Here is a 21512-nt window from a genome sequence, read left to right on the forward strand (position 1 = left end):
TACGAGACTGTTTTTATCGAATTCAGCAGAGCACTGTAAATGTGCATATATGCTTGTACTGAAAGTATAGTTATCACCATGATGTTATCTCCTGCCTGTAAATATTTTGGGTCTTTGTCTCTTCCAACCATAATTACAATGTGGGCTTATTTTAGAAATCCATCTTGATTTACTAAATTGAGGGAGTCATTTATATAAAATAGAAGACTTTTCAGTTTACCTGAGTCAGAAACTTTCTTTGTATCTCCAACCCGTAGGTCTTCTGACATATTACTAACAGAGTCCTCTTCAGCTGTGTCTCCAGGCATTTCTGCGTAAATAATGCTATGTTAATTAGGGCACTGCATTTGTGTACTACATAAGAACAGCTGTGCTGTGTCAAATCAAAAGATCCATCCAACCTATGCCAAAAGATCCGTTATGCCAGCAGGCAGTAGTAGATGCATTAGCAAAAAGCTTAGAAACAGCAACTGAAGAGTGAATCCTCCCCCAAAATGTTTTCATAGTTTTCAGAGATGGTCTCTGTGCTATATTTTTCTTCACTTCTTCCATTAGTTTACTAACTTCTAGTCTTGTATTTGGCCATTGTAATATCATGCCCTGTGTAGGACTCTTACTGTGTAATAAAGAGTTTTATGTTTAATTTTATTCTTAAACAACAGGCATGTTTCTGGTTGTACATACCAATAAAAAATGTTTTAACTCCTGGGTAGTGTAGGTTCATCGGTCTAATTCTGCATTAATCCATCCAAGTTATTTTTTCAATAACAGCACAAAAATAAAGACAAGCTCTGACAGTATTCTTGGTGTTACTCCTTTTGCTATTTTCACCATAGCTGTTTCACTGCTTTGGGAGACTTGCTCCAAAGGCCAGTGAAGCTGGACTATTGGGGACAACAGGAGAAAGGAAATTTCAGTGTTAATTTTTTTAACCAATGTCTGTAACTACAGACTTTTTTGCTCAATGTCTTCATTTTTTCTCGTTACACAGTCTGACCATCTCTCTGATCCTTTTTTGGTTTTTTTTTAAACTAAGCTGGTAACAGTCTCTTCTGCTGTGATTTTGACCGGAATGGTCTTTCTGCATTGCTTTATTTTATCCTATGTCTCCATCTTTTTTTCCTCCTTTTGTTTCTCAGTTTTGCTACAAAAAGTCTGAGGCAATCACTCAATCTGAAAGACCACCTTATAATGTAAGACACAATAGTAAACTTCCATTTGGTGTTTTTTTCCCCCCAGCAAACTGGTTAATCTAGCTGGTTGCTCTTTTTTTTTTGGTGTTCTTTCAAATCTCTAGTGTTGGAAAACTAAATGTTTTACATTATATATGGGTAGCTGAAGTACTTACCTATGGAGTCCTTTTCTGATTTTGCTTCTGTCCATTCTGGAGGCCTCTCACTTTCATCATTATCTGATTTACTTGCTTGTTCCATGGTGCTGTGCCCCAGAATAGCATCCAGTTCATTAAAAAATTTCATACTTTTACTTGTACTCCCTGAGTCTTGGGCACTTTTAACACTCTTGTATTCATGTTTCAGATTTTTATATTTTGTCCTGCACTGCTTCCAGTCCCTGTCAATTCCAAACTTCTGAAGTCTAGCAGCAACCTGTTCAAATATTCTTTTATTTCTCACTGTCCCCTCCAGTTGTTGCTGGATATTTTTGTCTGACCATATGCGTATCAAAGCTCTGACTTCATTAACAGTCCAGTGTTTTCCTCCTTCATTTGCTACTGTTGGAATAAAAGCCGGTGTTTTGGAAGCCTCTATTGCTGACGTTGGATTACCTGCATCGTGTGGGGTAGGGGAGAGACACAGAAACGGGTTACCTGCATTGGGTGGTTGGGGTGGGAAAGGACAGACAGAATGAGAATGAAGTATGCCATTTCCTCATGACTTGGCTCTCCAGAGAAAGACGGAGTAGAGGTGACATTAAAATCGAGCTACTGGTTATTAACTTTTCAGCATTTTTGTTAACTCTGACATCATTTTTGCCCTCTCTTGAAAACCAGCACTGGTAGTGCATGTACATTTAACTAACCTAAGAGGAACATTCCTTTCTTCTGTGCCCTAATACACTGAACTTTACTTGTAACAACTTTGAGAATAACCAAGGACTTTTGACACCTCTGAGAATAACCAAGGAACTGTTTTGTCATTCAGACATTAGAGAGGAGCGCTGTTTGGCAGAGAGCAAGTGCTGCCTTAGCACAGCAATAAACTGGGCCCCGAGTCACTGACACTACCATCAAGACTTGACTTTCTGCATTTGTGCCATACTCATGGTTTTACACACATAGAGAGATTTAAACTGGGTAAGGATCTGAAGAATCTGATCCTTAACTCTTGACCAAGTATCCAGTTTGTGAGGAGCTGATGAATGGAGACTTGTCTTCAGTCACAGGAGCGTTTGTGCGATAACGAGCACAGTTCTCATGGTACAGAACCTCCACCTTTTCTCAGTGCAGGTCAATCAATGACATTTGGGGATTTTTATTAAAAAATTAAGTTTGAGTTATCGTACTCTGCAGATCTAAGTTTTTTTTTTTTCTTCAGTCTTCAACTTTATTTTTTAATGTTTACTTGTTTCTAATTATGAATTTGCTCCCAGACTTCATTTTGATTATCAAATTAGTTTGGAAAGTGGTTTCTTATGCATTTTCTATCTAAATCTTTGCAAAAATAACTACAAAAACAAAAAAAAAACCCAAAAAACCACAATTCCAGCGCTTCAACAAAGACATCAAACATGAAAGTGCACAGTAACTGACACGGTTTTTTCCAACCATACTGAAGTGATAAATGCCTTTGCCAGTGTCTTATTCTAAAAGGGCAAGCCAGGTTACCGGGGTTGGATACTTTATAGTCGCTGAGCTTTATGTGATGGCAAAAATATCTGACCTTTGCTTGTACATACAGCTTCAGTGGAGTGTACTTGTGTATAGCCACCTGTCTGAGGACCAACTTCTCCTAGACAGAGGCATTCTTTGCTAGTCTCCGTAATTCATTCTGGTTGTGAAAAAGCTGTTCGGAGATAGCGGTTTTCCCCCGTTTGTCCTGCCCTGTGTTAATCAGGACTCTGCAGCAGCCAGCTCACTGATACGTTGTTGAGGAGGGTAATTTTCAGGTTACGTATCACTTATGCTTTCTTCATTTCTTCCTGGGGGAGTCAAAGAAAATGTTTGTTTACAGGTGAATGCAACCGTAGGTCACAGGTGACAACTGCCAACATCAGACAGGCTTGGTGTAGTCTCTCTGCTCAGTGTTACCGGGAGCATTTCAACTACCTGGATTTCCAGAGTGGTGCATTCTGCACTACCAGAGCGTGCTGCGGGGGCCAGAGAGGAAGGACCCAGGGGAAGAGAAGAGGAAGACAAATGCAGAAGGTGCTCCCTGCACTTCTCAGTCAAGCCACAGAGTATGGGGCAGTCTGGGAGGGATAAGGTTTCTTTATAGCTCTTGTGTAGACCACCATTTCTCACTAGTAAGCTCATTTGCAACTAGGCTCACTTTTGGTTGTGGATGGTAGTTCAGATGAGTGCTCGTGACATAGTGTATTGCTTATTCCTTCTACTGTATGCAGAGTGGAAAAAGGTGCCAGTGTTTGTTCCTCATTCCCTTTAAAAACCATTGCGATTCAAAATATATTACCCACAAGCACTGCTCTGAAACAATGTGAAAATTTTCCTTATGCCTCAAATGTATTTTAGCCCTAATCTGTTTTTTAAAAAATTGTTAAAACAGCTTATGTGGATGCCCCATCCCTGGCAGTGCCCAAGGCCAGGCTGGATGGGGCTCTGAGCAGCCTGGTCTAGTGGAAGGTGTCCCTGCCCATGGCAGGGGGGGTTGGAACTGGATGATCTTTAAGGTCCCTTCAGACCCAAACCATTCTACAATACTATGATTCTGTAATATGCATTATTTTTTTATCTGGAAGATAAGTTTATGCCATATTTGATTTTTCTCTAAGCTCCCTCAAAATGAGATATCTGCTGAAATGAAACCAAAATATTAAGCAATATAAATAGAAAGGGCCCAACATTTTTCTTAGAGTGGAGTTTGAAATCTAAAGACTAAGACAGGTACTAGGGTAAGACATTTCAGTATCAGTACACAACAGCCGATGCAACTGAAGTTACTTTGCTAGCTTTGTAGAAAGTAACTTTCTCAGAACCGAAGACTTTTCTAGCAGGCCAAATAAATCTGCTTTGTGCGGTGTGTTGCAAGAGCACTGAGTAACACAGATATATTCCTGTAAACCTTGATTCAGATACTTACTGCAAGAAAAGACTTGTTTATATATATATGTGCATATAACTCCATGTGAGATTCTTGTCCCTTCCTTAATGTCTTGTTATGCCGGGTAAAAGGGGTATAGCGTGTAATGTAAAAGCTGTAGGTTTAGCTGGGACCTTGTTTTCTCCCTGAATACGGCACCTTGGAGATTCTGTAGTGAAAGTTGTAACTGGATTGGGATGTATATAGATGGGCATAGAGGGTATATAAAAAATGGAAAGAGCATGTAGGAAATTCAGGACAGTGCTACTGTTCAGGCATGGGATCAGCTCATCAGTTGTCTAATTCTGCCTAAAATGTGCTCAGGCTCCTCCACTCCTTTTAGCAGCCCCTTGAAGAGGCTCACACCTAGGATCTTCTTCCTCTTTCTGGCTTGCCAGATTTGGGCCTTTCCTCTGTAATGACTTTCCTGAGCCAAAAAAAAAAGTAGGATTATGTCCGAGTGAGTTGTATGGCTGGTTGGACTAAAGCATTGCTGACCACCCCTCGCTTGGAGAGGGGATACAGTTTGAAGACCGCTGCAGATCTGGATTGCTCAGTGAGCCAGCTCTGACCTCTGCATCTCTCCTGGCTCAGGCCGTTCACTCATGCTGCTTTAAGCAGAAATTACATGAGTTAGAGAAAATCTGCAAGTTGACAGTGGTTTCACACCCTACCATTTGGCATACTTTCCACTAGCATTTAACAAAATGAACGTGGTTGATATGACTAAGTTATAGCACGGGATGTGTTTTGAACGTGAATGGTGGTCATGCAGGTGTTACATCATATACAGTGGCCAATATCTAGTTAGTGATGCATGAGACTGCCAAGTGCTAAAACCCGGAAGGAGATGGTGCAAAATGTGGCTATTTTAAAGCTATGTTGATCAGAAACAGAATGACGGCGGATTCAAGCTGTCAGAAAGTGCTCTGACAGCCATGCCGCTTTTTAGTTTTTGATCTCTCTGCGCCATCATACTATACCTAGTTGAACTGGTCTGACATGAGACATAAAAAGTAGTGGATCTCCTGGAGCATCCTCATCATCTTCTAAAGAAACTGATATTTCACCTGGGAAGGAAAGAGGTTTTAGATGAAAAATAGGTATGGACTATGTTAGCTTAAATTAGTTTAAGTGAAAATGTCCATACGCAATGAGAAGATTATTAACTTTGTAATCTCCACACTTAATTTGTATTTAAATAAAATTTAAAATTAATTTGGCCTGTCACCCTAAGAGGACATGAGTTACAGGAAGTAAATAAAATTATTTTACCTCTTGCATATGAAGCCTGTTTGAAATGTATTTTTAAATCCTTGAAGAAACCAACTTGATTCTAGTGACTTGTACACTTTTCACTCAGCATTTGGGATGGACAGCACATTAAAAGTATAGTTTAAAAGTAGATAATGAAAGGTAAGAGACACGCAAATAAAAGCAGACTTTGCATACGGATTCACATAAGCACAAAGCCATTTATGTAACAAAAAAAAAATATCCAGGAAGAATTATTTAGGGAAGTGTATGAAGAAAACAAGAATGTTCTGCAAAGAGTTCAGGAAATCTATGAAATTCATTAATGGCACAGGGAAAGCAGGAAAAGTATTGTAACTAGAGAATGGATGTATTTGTAGCTGACAGGATTCTTCAGTCTAGCTTTTTACAGCATGACATTCCTACATTTCTCTAAAAAGCAGTATTATATAGTAATTGCTATGTGAGTTTAGAAAGCAGCATACGTAAGTCAGGTTCTGAATCAGCTTCATTTTCACGGAGGACAGACTTCTAAGTTCTATGTTCTATAGTAACACGCTGTATTCAACGTACCGTGTTGACAGGGAGGTTTGAAATATTGATTCACTGTACAGGGAGCTGAGCTACTGTCAGCTCCTGCCAGGCAGGTCACACAGATCAAAGCTACCTGTTCAAAGGTGCTGCGGTAGCTCGTCACAAGGAGCAGTAACAAGGTGCGGTTAGGATGCAACCTGGTATCCTGACATAGGTGAAACCGAAAACTGCACTTGAAAGCATTATCCTAAATCCTCCTGACTTTCAGCAAGGCTCAGAATGACTCATAGATGCAGTGGCCTGATCTCCGACTGCTCCCAGCTGTCTGCCTTGCTTCTCTGGCAGGAGCTGCTACCCCCTGCGGCCGGGCTGATGGAGGGAAAGGTGTGCTCATCCCTCCACCTCCAGCACCAGGCTGGCCTTTTATCTGCTTAGGAGCTGCAAAGCAAGCTAAGGAGAAGGGAAATAAATTCTGTCAGAAGGCTGCTGAGTATCCCATGGGCACTAGGATGAGCAAGTTTAATTACATCATAGTATCACAGAGAAACAATTTATTATAATTTTAAGTAAATAAGAACAGTTAACACAAAAACATGTTAGAATATTTGATGGGGGGAAAAAAGCATCTGATGAGCAAAAAAGTTACTCAGTAAGAGCAATACACACTCTTATTACAAAAAATATGCATATGAAATACAATGACATGTTTAATGTTAAAGTCCAGACACGGAAAAACTACATACGTGTGGCATTTTCGAGTCAGCATTTCTGAAGGATCTTTTTGCATTTCTAGTAGCTGTCTGAGTTTTGTATATATGATAATACTGTCATTGCTGATGCATTTCTGCTCAGACTTGATACCTTTTCTGCATTTGCTGTGGTAAAATGAAGGTCAAGTAAGGTGACTGACCAGCGCATTAATATTTAAACATAGAGGACTATGAAAGAGCGTTAGTTACTTAATATGAGATACTAGGCGAGCTTTACTTCTGTAAATACTGCAGTTAATTTATTAATACTTGATTTAACTTGAAACAATCAAACTGATTAACAAAATGGGAAGGTGATTCATTTGAACTGTAACGAAAGATAGCATTTTTCGTAGTGCACCATCACTCTAATGGATTTACTTGGCTGTCGATTACTGTGGCAGTACACAAACTAAATTTTGAGATAAGTGAACATGTTGACTTACATCTTTTTTAATGATTGTTTAAGCTACAACTTGTGTGTGTGCCTCTGAAAACATGTATTTTGGGAGGACAAAATGAACATCTCTGGCCTCTGCTGCCGTTAAGTGCCTACGCAAAAAGCGTCATCTTTCTGTGAGTGAGCTGGGAATTTGGTGTGTGCGCTACTACCAAGTTTGTCCCGAGACACCTCTCAGATTTGATTGTGATTTTCAGTATCAGTTTCTTCAATTACACATTCAAAAGTAAACTGATTTTACCAGATATGAAGAAAACACTCAAGGAAACAGTACAGAAATACCATTCAGTTCCATAAACGTGGTCTCTTTTTTCCTTCCTTCCTTCCTTCCTTTCCCCTTCCTCCCCCTCCCCAGCAACCTCCCAGTAGTTGAGATAATCAGGCAAATCAAACAGAAAGACATGCTTTGTAGCTTTACATTAAGGATGGATATGAATATTTAGACCGAGGCTAAGCAGAATGGTAAAAATACAGTAATTTCTTTGGGAGCATGCCTTGTCCCTTTTCATTCTTTTTAAACAAAACAAACTAGTACAGCTACTAAGTTCTTCAAATAAAGTAAGACGCCCATGGTGGACAGTATTATTTGGCACAGGTTTTAGTTTCCTGATAGCATTTTGTTCTTGCTACCCAAGTCACAAGCCTAGACATCCTCGATGCCTCCAGCTCTGTCAAAATGAGGCATCTTGGCATCTTTTTAAAGCGGGGAGTGACCATTTTCCCTTTCTGTAAGGCTCTGCCTTTGAAAGGGAGAAGCCCAGGGGGGGACCTGCAGGGATACAAATACACTTTGGTCTGTTTGCCTTCCCTTTGAGGATGACACCCACATGAAAGCAGTCCCTGTCCTCCTGCAGACCATGGGGGAGCAGCCAGGTTCAAGTTCAGGGGCAGCAAGCTGCCTTGGTGGGTGCAGGGAATCGCGTTTCCTTCTGCGGGAGCTACACTGTCAGATCTGCCCCCACAAAAGAACTTGTGAGCATCAGCTGCAGAGCCACCGATGCCATTTTAGCCTTACAAATGCCCTTCAAAGTCCTGAGCTGGGCGGACAGGGCAGCACTTGACCGCAGGCGGAAAGGACTGGGCCCCTAGTACGGTGTTACTTGCTTAACTTGTGCTCTTAAATGAAGAAAGTTGGTGTTCTCACAGCTGCTCTCTCTGCCCCTCTTATGGATGCACGCATTCTGCATAGCTGCAGGACGCATTTCTATCTTGCTGTGTTTTCTTTGTGGCTGAATCATAATTGTTGTGAAAAACTTTGCATTTGAATTCTTACCGTTAGAAGTGCATTATTACACTTAGTTGCATTTAATTTTTGTTTATCCATAAAACCTGGGGGGGGGGGTGTGTGTGTTTGTTTTTTAAGGGAGTAACAGAAATGCTTGTGCATTGAAAAGATTTATTTTAATTATATCATCTTTAAAACCAAGCTGCCCTAATGCTTCAGAATGAGGTGTGTCTCACCCAGGCGTAATTTTTGTAATATATATTCTAGTTTGGGATTCGCAACTGAAATTAAACTTTCCTGATTTAAACTTGCTAGAGGTCTAAAGCAGATGAGAATTAGGATTAATAGTTGGTGCAAACTACATCAAAAAACAAGAGGGTAATCTAAGGGCAGATCCTCAGATGAAGGACACTTAGTTCCATGTAGTCCTCAAAAGTGTAACAGCTTGTATTGGCCTCAGTTCTGAAAGTTTTAAAATAAAAATGGATTGCAATACACGGTGCAGAGAGAACATGTTAAAATATTATAAAATTGCCATTTTAATTTGAAGTTACTTTGATAAATTAAAGACTTTCTCTTAGTGATGACAAATTAAGGTCAAGCTTTTTGTTAAAGTAAACAATGACAAGAAAAATGGCAATTTCTTTTCCTGGGATCTGTAAAACAGCATTGTAGGGGAATATGTGGAAGGGTACAAGGGCAAACTGTATGTCCAGCTCCTTTCTGTGCCCTTGGCAATCTCCCCTGATACGAACGCTGAGTTTTTTGTTTTCTTAAAAAAGGTTCACAATCTTAACTGATGTAAATTACCACATACTGTGGGCACGAACAGCTCGGCTTTTCATTTCTCTATTTAGCCATCTTATTTCGGTACTTTTTACTCTTATTGGGGCTTATGCTTCAGTGACATTTAGGATGTGACAAGGAGATTTGAGTGATGTCAAATAGCAGATTGACCCTAATGAAATGTTAAGCATAGCTTACATGCATATGTAGAGAGGGCTGAATAAAACAAGAGATGCAAATAATTTCGTAAAACCCCCTTCAGAATAAAAGCCGTTGTATTCATTTGGTTTGCCTCAATGACAAACAACGTTGAGTTTTACTTTCCTCACATTACAATTTTTAAGATGACATTATTAAACACACACACACACACACCCGTTTCTCAAATATTTAAGTTGAATTACTTACAAAATGATTTACCTTTAGCCATCACACCTAAATTTGCAGATACAGGGAAATACGAATAAACCCCCTAGATTTCACTCGTATCACCAATAACAATTTTCCAAAAATCACGCCGATTTCAACCTTTACTTTCACCTTTCTCTAAGTTCCCACCCGCACCGGAGCCTGGCCAGACCTGCTCCGCCAAGTACCGCGCACGGACCAGCGTCACCGGCAACGGGAACAGCTTTTCCTCATGTACCGTTTCCAGCCAGTGCAGAAGCCTAGACAGCGGCGCGTACGCACCAAGGCTGCAATAGGAGCAGTTACCATAATTTTGCTAGAATTACGCTGTATTTACAGACTTCGACACTGGTGGGTGCTAACATTTTCTTCCCCTGCGCAAGGAGTGCATCCAGTCAGTTCCAGCAGCTGCGCAGCCTCCGCTTCAGCTCAAGCGAACTCAGGCTTGGGGTTTGTCCCTTTGGTTTTTAAGCAAAGAGAGAAAAATAGAAGCAAAAACGTTTTGTTTTTTTACCTTGCGCGCTCTCTGTGGCGGGGCTTGTGTTCAGCTGCGCCTCAGTCGCAGAACACCTGCCGTTCTCTTCTGCTGCTAATTGTGTGACAGGTTCGTATCGCAATATGGCATCCAGATCATGGAAAAACTTCATGGTTTTAGTGACATCCCCCGAGTTGTGGGCATATTTAACCGTTCTGTATTCATACTTCAGGTTTTTATACTTTGCACGGCACTGTTTCCAATCCCTGCAAACTCCTAACTCCTGCAACCTTTTAGCAATGTAGATGAATATTCCTTTATTCCTCAGGGTGCCGTGGAGTTGCTTTCTGATATTTTTTTCTGACCAGACGCTTAACAAGGCTTTAACCTCCTCCTCAGTCCAATGCTTCCCCGCTCCACTCTCCATGTTGAAAGTGACCTGGAAATGATTCACTATTTCTAGCCAAGATTTTGTTTCCTAGGAAACCAGACGGCTGGTTGTCAGCGAGCTCCGCCGAGGTGGAGGGATCTGGTTTTACTGGCTCAAGCTGCCTGAGGGGAGTAACTTGAGAAACTGCCAGATCGGCGGGCGGGGGCGGCGGGGCAGCGGCGCCGGGGGCGGCGGCGCCTTAACCCTTCGGGGGGCGAGGGGGACAAACCCACTCGCGCTATCCAGTTGCTTTAAAAAAAAAACACCACACACGAAAACAAACAAATAAAAAACTAAAACCACCACGCGACCCACTCCCCCGCAAAACCCGTCCGTGCCCACCCTTCGCTGTGCGGCTCCAGCCGGGGAGCCCGGGGCTGCGCCCTCCGACAAGTTGTAAGTTTGGAGGAGTTGGTGGTTGTGCCCAACCGGAGGACGAGCTGCTGTAGAAGTGTTTCCATGTGCAGTGAGGCTGTGCGCCAGACTTGTTTTGCTTGAGTTCAGAAGCTGCGGTGTCCGATATTAGCTTGATGTGCTCAAAACGCTTTTATCAGAGGGTCCACATAGCTTCTGGAGGTGTAGATGGCTAGCTTGTCTGCTGGAGTGCAAGAATGCAAAAGCTTCTACATAGGCGATCCGTGGCAGAAACAATGCATCCCCCTAGGCAAAACCATCTGGGATCATCCCACTTGGCGTTTGCTTCTCTGTCTAGGATTGGGTTTGAACCGGTGGTGGTATATATGCGCATTTTTAACTCTAGCGTTCATGGGTTATTAGTGATGTCTTAATGAAAAGCTTGCATATTTAAACGTCTGACTAAACTGGTAGAGCTGTGCGGGCTCTGCCGTAATGACATTGAGCTTACTTGTTCATGAGAGCTACCTAAGAGATGGGGGCCACCGAGGTGGCACACGGCAGGGGCCTGCCTGCCCTCAGCACCTTCCCTTCCCTCTTTCTGCTATTGATGGTGTTGGTGTTTAAAGGGACGGTGTCCCTATTCGAATGGCAACTGCCTGTAACATTAACATCGGGGTAACAGCTGCTGAATGCAGCATATCAGCTCTTAAGTCTCACTACCTTAAGTCTCACTACCTGTCTTTGTGCTTACAGGTGGGACATCTTCCCGAGTTAAAATAAATGTGTTTGAGTTTCTTCTCTTGAAGAGCTCTGTCAGTAACAGGGCAAAGTCGCTCTGATATGTCTGAAGCTCGTTTTGTTTAGCTTTCTGTAAGCAATTGTTCTTTAAATTTCTGGTTTACATAGAACTGGGGCTAGTGACCAATAGAGGGATTTTAGGAATGGGAGAAAATTTCTAATGAGCATGGTCAGTGGTAGGTTAGCATCCATTCTGTAGATTTTTGGTGCCCAGTTTTATTGTTGGCTATACTAATTAATATCAGTTACTTCAGTTGAGTTAAACCAGTCTAGCGCACAAATAGCATCTTTGTCTAATATTCTAAAAATATTCTGAATGTTTTCTTTTTAAGAAAAACATCTTCGCTTTTCAGGCATTACTGTATATGAGAATGGATGGGAGCTTACCAGTTTACCACAGTCCTTACGAGTCTTACGGGCATGGTGGGTCTACGGCAGCAGTTTTGTTAGAGGGAACACTCTGCCTTACTCCAGGAGGCCTTGTAAAGGGAGATTTGAGTAGCCTGCACTGTTGCCCACTAAAACCCAGTCTGCAAAACATCTTTTCCATGGATAAGGACTGAAATGCAAACATTGGGCAGCTGTGCAGTGTTCTGCCTGCTTCCATCAGGGCACCCGTGCCTGCTGCCTGCCCGCCCTAGGGACCGAGCCTGGAGGCAGGGCTGGGGACAACGGGGAGCAGGCTCGGGAAAACCCTCCTTCCAGCTGATAGAGCTCCTCTGCTCAGCAAAGCACAACTGCCAGCCGGAGGCTGAACTGCTGTAGGAGAAGTGTTTCCATTTGCTGTGATGCTGTACACCAGACTTGTTTTGCTTGAGTTCAGAAGCTGTGGTGTCCAATATTAGCTTCATGTACTCAAATGCTTTTATCAGAGGGTCCACATAGCTTTTAGAGGTGTAGATGGCTAGCTTGTCTGCTGGAGTGCATCCCCCTAGGCAAAACCATCAGTTTCTTAATAAACTCCTCCAGCCCAAAGCAGAAATGGAGTAGCACTATAGAGCCTACTACTACTGCCTAGATGACTATCACTGCAAAGTGGCTTTTTGGATTAAGCATCTGCTGTTATTTTATGCCCACGCTGAAATAGCACTGCAGTAAGAACCTGAGCCAGTGCTTATTAGTGGAAAGATTCCCACTGAATTCAGTAGGCTTAGGCACAAACCTTATGTGACTGTTTTGAAATAAAGCATAACATGGGCAAGAAACCAGCTGCAATTACAAGCCTGTAAAATAAAACAACAAATAAGCCTACATTAAAATTTCATGTTGTTAAAAACAGATGGAAAAATATCAATCTATTGTATGTTAAAGCATTTCATATTCTAAGCATTTCATTACTTTATGTTAATTCTGTTTTGTCCATAGGGGCCAGGAGAGTGCTGGAATTGTGACAAGTGATGGAGAGTCATCCCAGGCATTCAAAGTGCACAAGGTAAAATGTAAATTAATGTTGTGTAGGTGCCTAACTCAGGCACATGAAAGTTTGTTTTGGCTGGGAAACAGAATGATTAGAGGGAAAGTAACATGTTTTGATGGATTGTTTGGTTTTGTCAGTGATAGTATCTAACCCTGTTATTGGTACAATTTGTGTCTTAAGTGCATGTTTAAAACAAACATGCCAGCTTTATGGTGGTGGGTGTATCCATACACACAGTGGCAGACACAGAAGTATCAAGATCAGTCTATTAATGTCACAAAAACTACCTACCAAAGTCACCCTGCACCTAAGGTGTTAACTCTGGAGATTCGGAAGAGCAACAATGCAACTTGAGATCAAGAGAAAAGAAATACCATTACAGGCTGTGCACAAGCAAGTGGATGACTAATTCTTGCCTTAGTGAGACTGGAGAAGTGGCAGCTACTTTACCCATAGGTAAAAATAAACAGAATAAAAGATTGAGTGGAGGCCTGAGAAGGTCACATAGTCTTTCTCAAGCTGAGAGAATCCCCAGGGATGTTAAACGGCATAAAACGGCCATAGCCTCGAACGTATTATGCCAGGAGGATACTTGCATGCTCTGGGATATTTCTGCTCCTTCTGTAGTAAATGGTGATTAGGAAAAAAAAAAAATCATCAGCCTGTTCCATCCTGGAAGGGGAGAGGATTTGAAATAAAACTACATCAGCAAAATAACCATGAGGCACTTCTTGATGCGTGTTCTCTGACCACAATCAGAAAGCGGTATGTCTTGGTGTTCAGAGGTCTCTGAGGAAGATTAATTAGCCTGTTCAAAGCAGTCCAAGAGTAAGAGCTGCTTTGCTGCAGCAGCATGTGTATCTATGCATGACTGCTCAATGCCTCATGCAAAATCTTGTTACTTCAAGCATCATGTTTGTTCCCTCTACAGGCATTTCCCCTCTCGTATCTGTTACTTACAGCCTGATTCACACACACACACACACATACACACACTTTTAAATGCAGCTTTTCTCAACTTCAGCACTGTTATGTTTGTTCATTCCTGCTCCTGCTTGGGTTGCAGCTTTCCTTAAGGTTTACAGGAATTCCAGCTTCCTTTAAAGTAGGCTGCTCTATATATCCCATAGTAAAAAGTGCTTCTCAGAATGAACTAACAGCAGGTGATTTAGTAATTTGTAGTGTTTCCATGTTACTGAGCTGCAATATTTAGCTGTCATGCTAAGAATTTAAAATTTACTATCTCATCATAGCAGCTTTGATACTTTAAAAGTTGCAGAGCATGTGATGGCTTCTTTTATCCTTGAAATACATGTCTCAGCTCCAGCACTTTGAAACAACCACAAGTGTAATAAAGAGCTTGTGGAGTACAATTTATACGACTTGTTTAATCCTGGAAGTGGTGCTAATGTAACAAACATTTGGGTCTGTTACACCGGTGAAAGTGTATCTAGGACTCTGAGTTCTAAACTAGTCCCTAAAAATGTCAGCATTTGAGATGCTGCTGTACTTGTTGTCCTCCAAACCCCATATGACTCTTCTTCATAGCAGAGACAAGAGTGGAAAAGGTTCTTGCTTCTCACTACTCATGTTTGTCAATAGTTTTTTAAAAAAACATAATTATAGTATGAACTGGAACACCTAAGGCATGGGGGTGTGTTCCCTTCTGATTGTTGACAGCCTTTGACCACAAATTAATAGCCCTTGATAAAGGCTATTAATCCTTTGTTTTAAAATCCCCAAGAAAGACTCCTCCAGATTTGTCTGTCAGAGCCTCTCAGCTGGATTCGTGTAACAAAACATCATTGTCAGAGCTGTATTAGCTCAAGATGTGGAAAAATTTAAATCTCTTGCATAGACATAGTGATACCAGTAGGAGAAAGACTTTCTGATTGTTTCACACTTGGATATGCAGAATAATATATTAAGGTAGCCATTTACCAGGCCATTATCATGTTCTGGCATGTGTAAGGCCTTGTATAACACATACATAAGATTGGGAATTTTTTATACTGATGTAATTTACGTTCACCATCCCACACCACTGCCATCTAACTCGGAGGAATATTTCAAACTGCAGTTAAAAGATTATGTGCTTGTGTAACCAAATCTGGTTTAAAACAACATTGCTTGTTTAAGCTATTGCAGTGCTTAACTTGGCCACATCCATTAACACTGGACCTGTGAACTGTCAGGATAAAGTTAGCCTCAGTAAAAAAAGAGTGCATGGTTGCATTTCTTTATGTGCCTGAGCACATGACGTAGACTTCAGACCACCTCTGTGTCATCTGTGAGACAACAGATAATAAGTGATTTGGCGCAAAGTTTGCTGAACCACTAAAGCAAATCTGTACCAGTTTGGCCGTTTGAGGCAGTAACTTTTTATTGTGATTGTAAGTATCCTAAATCCACATGTGCAACCACAGCCTCTTGGTATTCTGACTTTATAGCAGTCACAGCAGAAAACAGCCTAAAGCTGAGCTTTCTTTAAGCTTTTTCCGTTAAGCTCTGGAAAGAGTTCAACCACTTTCCTTCCCTCCTGCCCCATCCTGCTCTCTTGTTGCTGTACCTGTGGCACAGGCTGTGAACCGCTCACAGCTGCAGAACTCTCCCATCTATCTTTGAAGGTCCTAGAGGAGTGTTACCCTGGGCTGGTGTGTGTATCACAACTGCCACGCGTGATAGGGAAACTGAGCATAGGATGTAAATGTTTTCCACAGGCAGTGGCAGAAGCAGGAGTTTGTAGGAGGACCCGGAATTCAGTCTAAATTTCTACTTTGCAGTATTTTCAGACTGTTCTTGCTGCTATATTGTCTCTACATAGTGCCTGTTGTGAAAAGCACCTCCTGACGGCTGACTAAAAAGTTTTGAAGCCTTTCTGCTTTAGATAGAAGGCAACTTGGCTACATGAAAAGTTTAAGTAAACAATAAAACCTCTTTAAAAAAGCTCTGCTTCTGACATTGGTAAGAAAGAGCATGGAATCTAATAAACATTATCATGGGTCCAGATAAAAGTAAATCCTATATACTGCTAACCTGTAAAAGGAATTGTTTACATAGAATTTCCTTCTCACAACTTTTTTTCTTCTTTGCCAGTCTTCTGGCAGTCTTTTTTCTGGTGTTTTCAAACAAGACAACAGTTCGGCAGTATTTTTCAGAAAACGTATTTTCGGTCAGGGAATAGATTGTTCCATGAAAATCCTCAGCACAAAAATGTATATTGCTTTCTTTAAGAACCAGAGTAATGGGATCTGATGTATCACTGCGACACCTACTCAGCTTCTTTCTTTCCCATGTCTTTCAGGTTATTTGTCTTAAAGTTGCTTACGTTAATGCTGTACCAAAACCAAACACCAGGAGAAATGAGGAAGTTGCCAGGAAAACAAAACCAAACAAACCTTTTTTTTCTTTTTCTCCTGAAGGGAATGGGTCTTATAAATCATGTCTTCAATGCAGACAGCCTGAAGAAGCTCTACGTTTCAAACCTCGGTATTGGGCACACGAGGTACTCCACCTCGGGAATTTCTGAGCTGCAGAACTGCCAGCCTTTTGTCGTAGAAACTCTTCATGGGAAGATCGCTGTGGCACACAACGGGGAGCTAACAAATGCTGTACAACTCAGGAGGAAGGTTAGTACCTCCTTTGGGAGGCTCTGGCATCGTTTCTTTCTGAGTATGAGGCAGCAATGAGCCTTAAAGTCATTTGCTATGACTTCCCTTAATACCAGACTTCTTGGGGTAGTGAAAGAGAACCAAAATAAAAATAAATCATTTTGGAGTGAAAATATCCTGGGGAAGGGAGCAATTTGTAACTCTCACAGGGATTCACCAATCCTCTAGACTGATGGTCACGTTCATATTGACCAAATGAGAAAACTAACTCAGCCGTAACGAAAGGTAGCTTGGCTTGAAGCTCTGCTCCTTTGCAGTGGCTGATAGAAGGAGCAAATCATATGCTTAAAATTAGGAGAGGCATAATAAGGTGAGGTGATTGTAATATGAAATGTCTGGTTTGGAATATTGTCTTTATTTGTATTTCTGGCTTGCAAAATTAATCATGAACACTATCAGGATGTAAACCAACAAATGTCAAATTTTGATAGTGTGTTTGGCTAGAAGGGTATGTGTTAAGAACCAAATTAAAATTTAGCAGATGTTTCATTGTGAAATCTCTTCTATGATATGTTCCACCCAAAAGCGAGGACATACTTGTGCATTGCAGCGAGGCAATTGTATAGCACGCCCAAAAGAACCTAGCCCGTCTTTAATCAGAGCCACAAGTGTGTGAATGGATGGGAGAAAGAAAAGTGTTGAGGAAATGTAGATGCAGAATCAGAGTTACATGAGATGTAAAGTGATTTCTAAAGATAAAAATTAGGAACTGTAACGCATACAGCAGTGAATGGGTGGCTAGATACATTGCAGATTCTCTTCTCCCTTAGAAGCATAAATATGCCAAGACAGAACAATTTGGCCGACTAGGTCTAGCAGACTTTAAATTGTGGGATTTCAGTTTTTTAATCCCACTCTGTCTCCCTTTACACCTCTTTTTTTTGTTGTTTCTTTGTGCCCAGACCATGCTTCTGCCCTGATTATCTTTGTCTGATGTAGGTAATTTCATATATTCCCTGGGATATCTGACCTCTCTTCCTAGAGCAAGCAGAAGCACAAAGCTGATTAAATGGCCCAAACATGAATTTATGCCCTGAATATTGGTGGTATTAATTTTGGTTGCATGTGGAGCAAAGGAATGAGATGCAAAGGGAGAAATGCAGTACCAAGCATAGGTGTTTGTACCAGGTCTTTTTACATCTTTGATTTTTTGGAAGAAAATTGACATTACTACGATCTGATCACCCGAAACACTGATGTTTTAATGTATTTGTTCATTGTACAAAGGTGCTGTTAGATTACAATCTGAGCAATGTTATGTGGTTGTTTTTTTTAATGTTGGTAACACTTTTATTTTGTCTTAAAAGCTTATGCGGCATGGTGTAGGACTGTCGACCAGTTCTGACAGTGAACTGATCACCCAGTTGCTGGCTTTCACACCTCCTCTAGAAAATGATGATACAGCTGACTGGGTAGCAAGGTGAGGAGGATGGGTTTCAGAATCAAGAACAGCAATCTAATCGCAACATGATATGCAATTGTAAATGCACACAGCTGTTTGTGTGACATACAATTATGTTCACCTATGTCTCATTTCAGAATAAAAAATTTAATGAATGAAACTCCAACTTCATATTCATTGCTAATTATGCACAAAGACATAATCTATGCAGTACGTGATCCATATGGGAATCGCCCACTCTGCATTGGTCGCCTTATTCCAGTAGGGGACATGAACGGAAAAGGTAAACCATACATATATATTCATATACATATACATATACATATATATATATATATATATATAAGTATATATACAGTTTGCCTGAAATCACTGATATAAGTAATAAAAGCTATACTTACTGATGTGCGAGTAGGAATATGTGATGCAAACGCCAGTTTTGAAAATTCAAAATAAAAGAATGTTGGTAAAGAAAAAATAATTTGTAGAATGTCTGCAAACATCTTTCCTGTGCCCAGCAAAAGAGAATCCTAGTCACCTGATGACAGTGTCAGAATTATGCAGCCCAACTGTAATAGAATATTTGTAAAAATGTAATTAACATCTCATCACCTAAACAGGAAAGCAAGGAAGAACGAAATCACAGAAGGGTTGAGGTACAAGGGACCTTTGGAGGTCATCTGGTCCATATCCCCTGCTCAAGCAGGGCCACTCAGAGCCAGTTACTCAGGATGACGTCCAGTCCAGAAACAAGTCTGGTTTCTTCTTTCTCCTGTAGTAAGGTGGCTGAAAAGTGCTGGATTACTGGCAGTGTATTTCTAAATTCCAAGCACTCCCAGTCACACGTAGTATGGTAATGGAACACTATACAATCAATTTATAGGAAAAAATATTTGTGCTCCTGTTTAGCCTGCAAATCAACATTTTCCATGAAGTGAAATTAAAATTGTTCATTTGTATAAAAATAAAATAATTCAAAGGCAAAGTAGTAAATGCTCCCGTGTCTACACAAAACTTGGTAATTTTAACCACAAGAAAAAGTATCAAGATTTTTTAAAAGCATACAAACATTCCTGCCCTACCTATATTACACAATTTGGTCTTTCCTGTGTCTGTCTCTGAAAACTCCTTATTGAAATTCAGTCCACCCTCTGTTGCAATCAAAAGAATCTATCAACACATTTAGCACAGGAAAAGAAGGAGTTTCTCAGGTGAGCAGAAGTAATTAGGTATATCTAAAGGCACTGAACTAGAATTGGAAAAGTTAGAGATAGTGCAGAGGTAACAAAGGTAGTTATCTGAATTGTCTCTCTTCATGAACTGTGAATGTGATGCTGTTACTGCCACTTCTGCCTAGAACTGGTTTATGATGTTTATCTTGTTGGGGGGGGGTTGTATTACAGAAACTTTGGAATGCTATACTTTTTAGTTAGAAATTACAACAGTCTTTAATTGTGCACTTAGCAACCTGAACCATAGCAGCCAGACACTGCAGCAGAAATGCAATTGCGGGGGGTAATGGTAACAAGAATTGTGGACTCTAACTTCAGTCTTTCATTTCAGGAAAAGATAACAGTGAGACAGAAGGATGGGTAGTCTCTTCTGAATCCTGTAGCTTTTTGTCTATTGGTGCAGAGTAAGTGCCCTGATTTTCACTTTATCTGAACGCTCTCCTCAGGCAGCAATTAAACATTAAACCTCAAATTGCCAAGTATCATAATCTATAACAATATGAAAGACATCAAGGGTTAGGTTGTTGAGCTATTTGGAGGGGTTTTTTTGCCAGTCTTATTTTTTGCCTGGTGATTTTCTTGAACACTTTAATGTAACAAAATTATGTGTTCAGAAAGTAACAGTAAAAATTATTGTTGTAAAGTAAATGCCTCTTACTTGTTGCATTAAACCTGGTTACCTGTATAACTTTTTAAATTTAGGCCTTGTTTGCAGCAGATTCATTGTATTATAAAATAATTCTTCAGCTACAGAAAGGCTGCATTTGTACATCGCAGACTGAACGAACCTGAGCTGTAGCATATGCCATCTGATGAGCCAGCCTCCTTGTCTGAAAAAAAATGATGGGCACATGAAACTATTTCCATGTGTGCAAACACCCATCAGAGCCAAGGAATGAGATGACATTCATGTTACCTCTCTAGCTAAGATACTCTGAAAAGAAAGGTGTGATAAAAAGAGAAGGCTAAGAAGCTCTTTGGGAGACTGCAGATTGTTCTTTAGAAGTTTGGAGTGGAAGGCAATTGAGAACTAGAGCATAATTAAAGTAAGAAAGATTGATGAGTGGCGTTCCTCAAGGAAATGGGTGCTGTTTAACATCTTTGTCAGTGACATGGACAGCGGGACTGAGTGCACCCTCAGCAAGTTTGCTGATGACACCAAGCTGTGTGGTGTGGTCAATATGTTGGAGGGAAAGGTTGTCATCCAGAGGGACCTCAACAGGCTTGAGAGGTGGGCCTGTGGAAACCTCATGAAGTTCAACAAGGATAAGTGCAAGGTTCTGCACGTGGGTTGTGGCAACCCTGGCACGAATACAGGCTGGGTGGAGAACGGATTGAGAGCAGCCCTGAGAAGAAGTGCTTGGGGCTGCTGGTGGATGAGAAGCTCAACATGAGCCGGCAATTTGCATTTGCAGCCCAGAAAGCCAACCATAGCCTGGGCTGCATCACAAGATGTGAGGCCAGCAGGCAGAGGGAGGTGATTCTTCCTTTCTACTCCACTCTTGTGAGACCCCACCTGCAGTACTGTGTTCAGCTCTGGGGCCCCCGACATAAGAAGGACATGGACCTGTTAGAGAGTCCAGAGGAGGGCCATGGGCATGATCAGAGGGCTGGAGCAGCTCCCCTGTGAAGACAGGCTGAGAGAGTTGGGGTTGTTCAGTCTGGGGAAAAGAAGACTCTGGGGAGACCTTATTGCAACCTTCCAGTACCTCAAGGGGGCCTACAAGAAAGCTGGAGGGGGACTTTTTACAAGGGCATGTAGTGATAGGACAAGGGGTAATGGCTTTAAACTGAAGGAGGGGAGATTTAGATTAGATATTATGAAGAAATTCCTTATTGTGAGAGTGGTGAGATGCTGGAACAGGTTGCCCAGAGCAGCTGTGGATGCCCCATCCCTGGCAGTGTTCAAGGCCACGTTGGATGGGGCTTTGAGCAACCTGGTCTGGTGGAAGGTGTCCCTGCCCATGGCAGGGGGGTTGGAACTACATAATCTTTAAGGTCCCTTCCAACCCAGACCATTCTATGATTATGAAGAAG

General features: G+C 41.3%; 2 protein-coding genes across 3 annotated transcripts in view; one reads left to right on the top strand and one right to left on the bottom strand.

The window, feature by feature from the left end:
• The window catches only part of LOC130146154 (uncharacterized), a 33487-nt gene extending 20814 nt beyond the window's left edge, over positions 1-12673 (bottom strand). Inside the window, exons 1-4 of one of the 2 annotated variants that reach the window (XM_056332015.1) lie at positions 10208-12673; positions 5261-5347; positions 1349-1786; positions 221-310 (exon numbers count right to left, since the gene is read on the bottom strand). In XM_056332015.1, coding sequence (XP_056187990.1) covers positions 221-310; positions 1349-1786; positions 5261-5347; positions 10208-10595 — 1003 coding nt within the window. In that variant the 5' untranslated portion in view covers positions 10596-12673. The remainder of the gene's footprint in view (positions 1-220; positions 311-1348; positions 1787-5260; positions 5348-10207) is intronic. The other variant, XM_056332022.1, reaches the window with a different exon arrangement.
• The window catches only part of PPAT (phosphoribosyl pyrophosphate amidotransferase), a 54196-nt gene that overhangs the window by 24634 nt on the left and 8050 nt on the right, over positions 1-21512 (top strand). Inside the window, exons 2-6 of the mRNA XM_056332034.1 lie at positions 13119-13185; positions 16593-16799; positions 18149-18261; positions 18381-18526; positions 19807-19879. Coding sequence (XP_056188009.1) covers positions 13119-13185; positions 16593-16799; positions 18149-18261; positions 18381-18526; positions 19807-19879 — 606 coding nt within the window. The remainder of the gene's footprint in view (positions 1-13118; positions 13186-16592; positions 16800-18148; positions 18262-18380; positions 18527-19806; positions 19880-21512) is intronic.

Source organism: Falco biarmicus, chromosome 1 (assembly GCF_023638135.1).
Source record: "Falco biarmicus isolate bFalBia1 chromosome 1, bFalBia1.pri, whole genome shotgun sequence".
In the NCBI taxonomy this organism is placed as follows: Eukaryota; Metazoa; Chordata; class Aves; order Falconiformes; family Falconidae; genus Falco; species Falco biarmicus.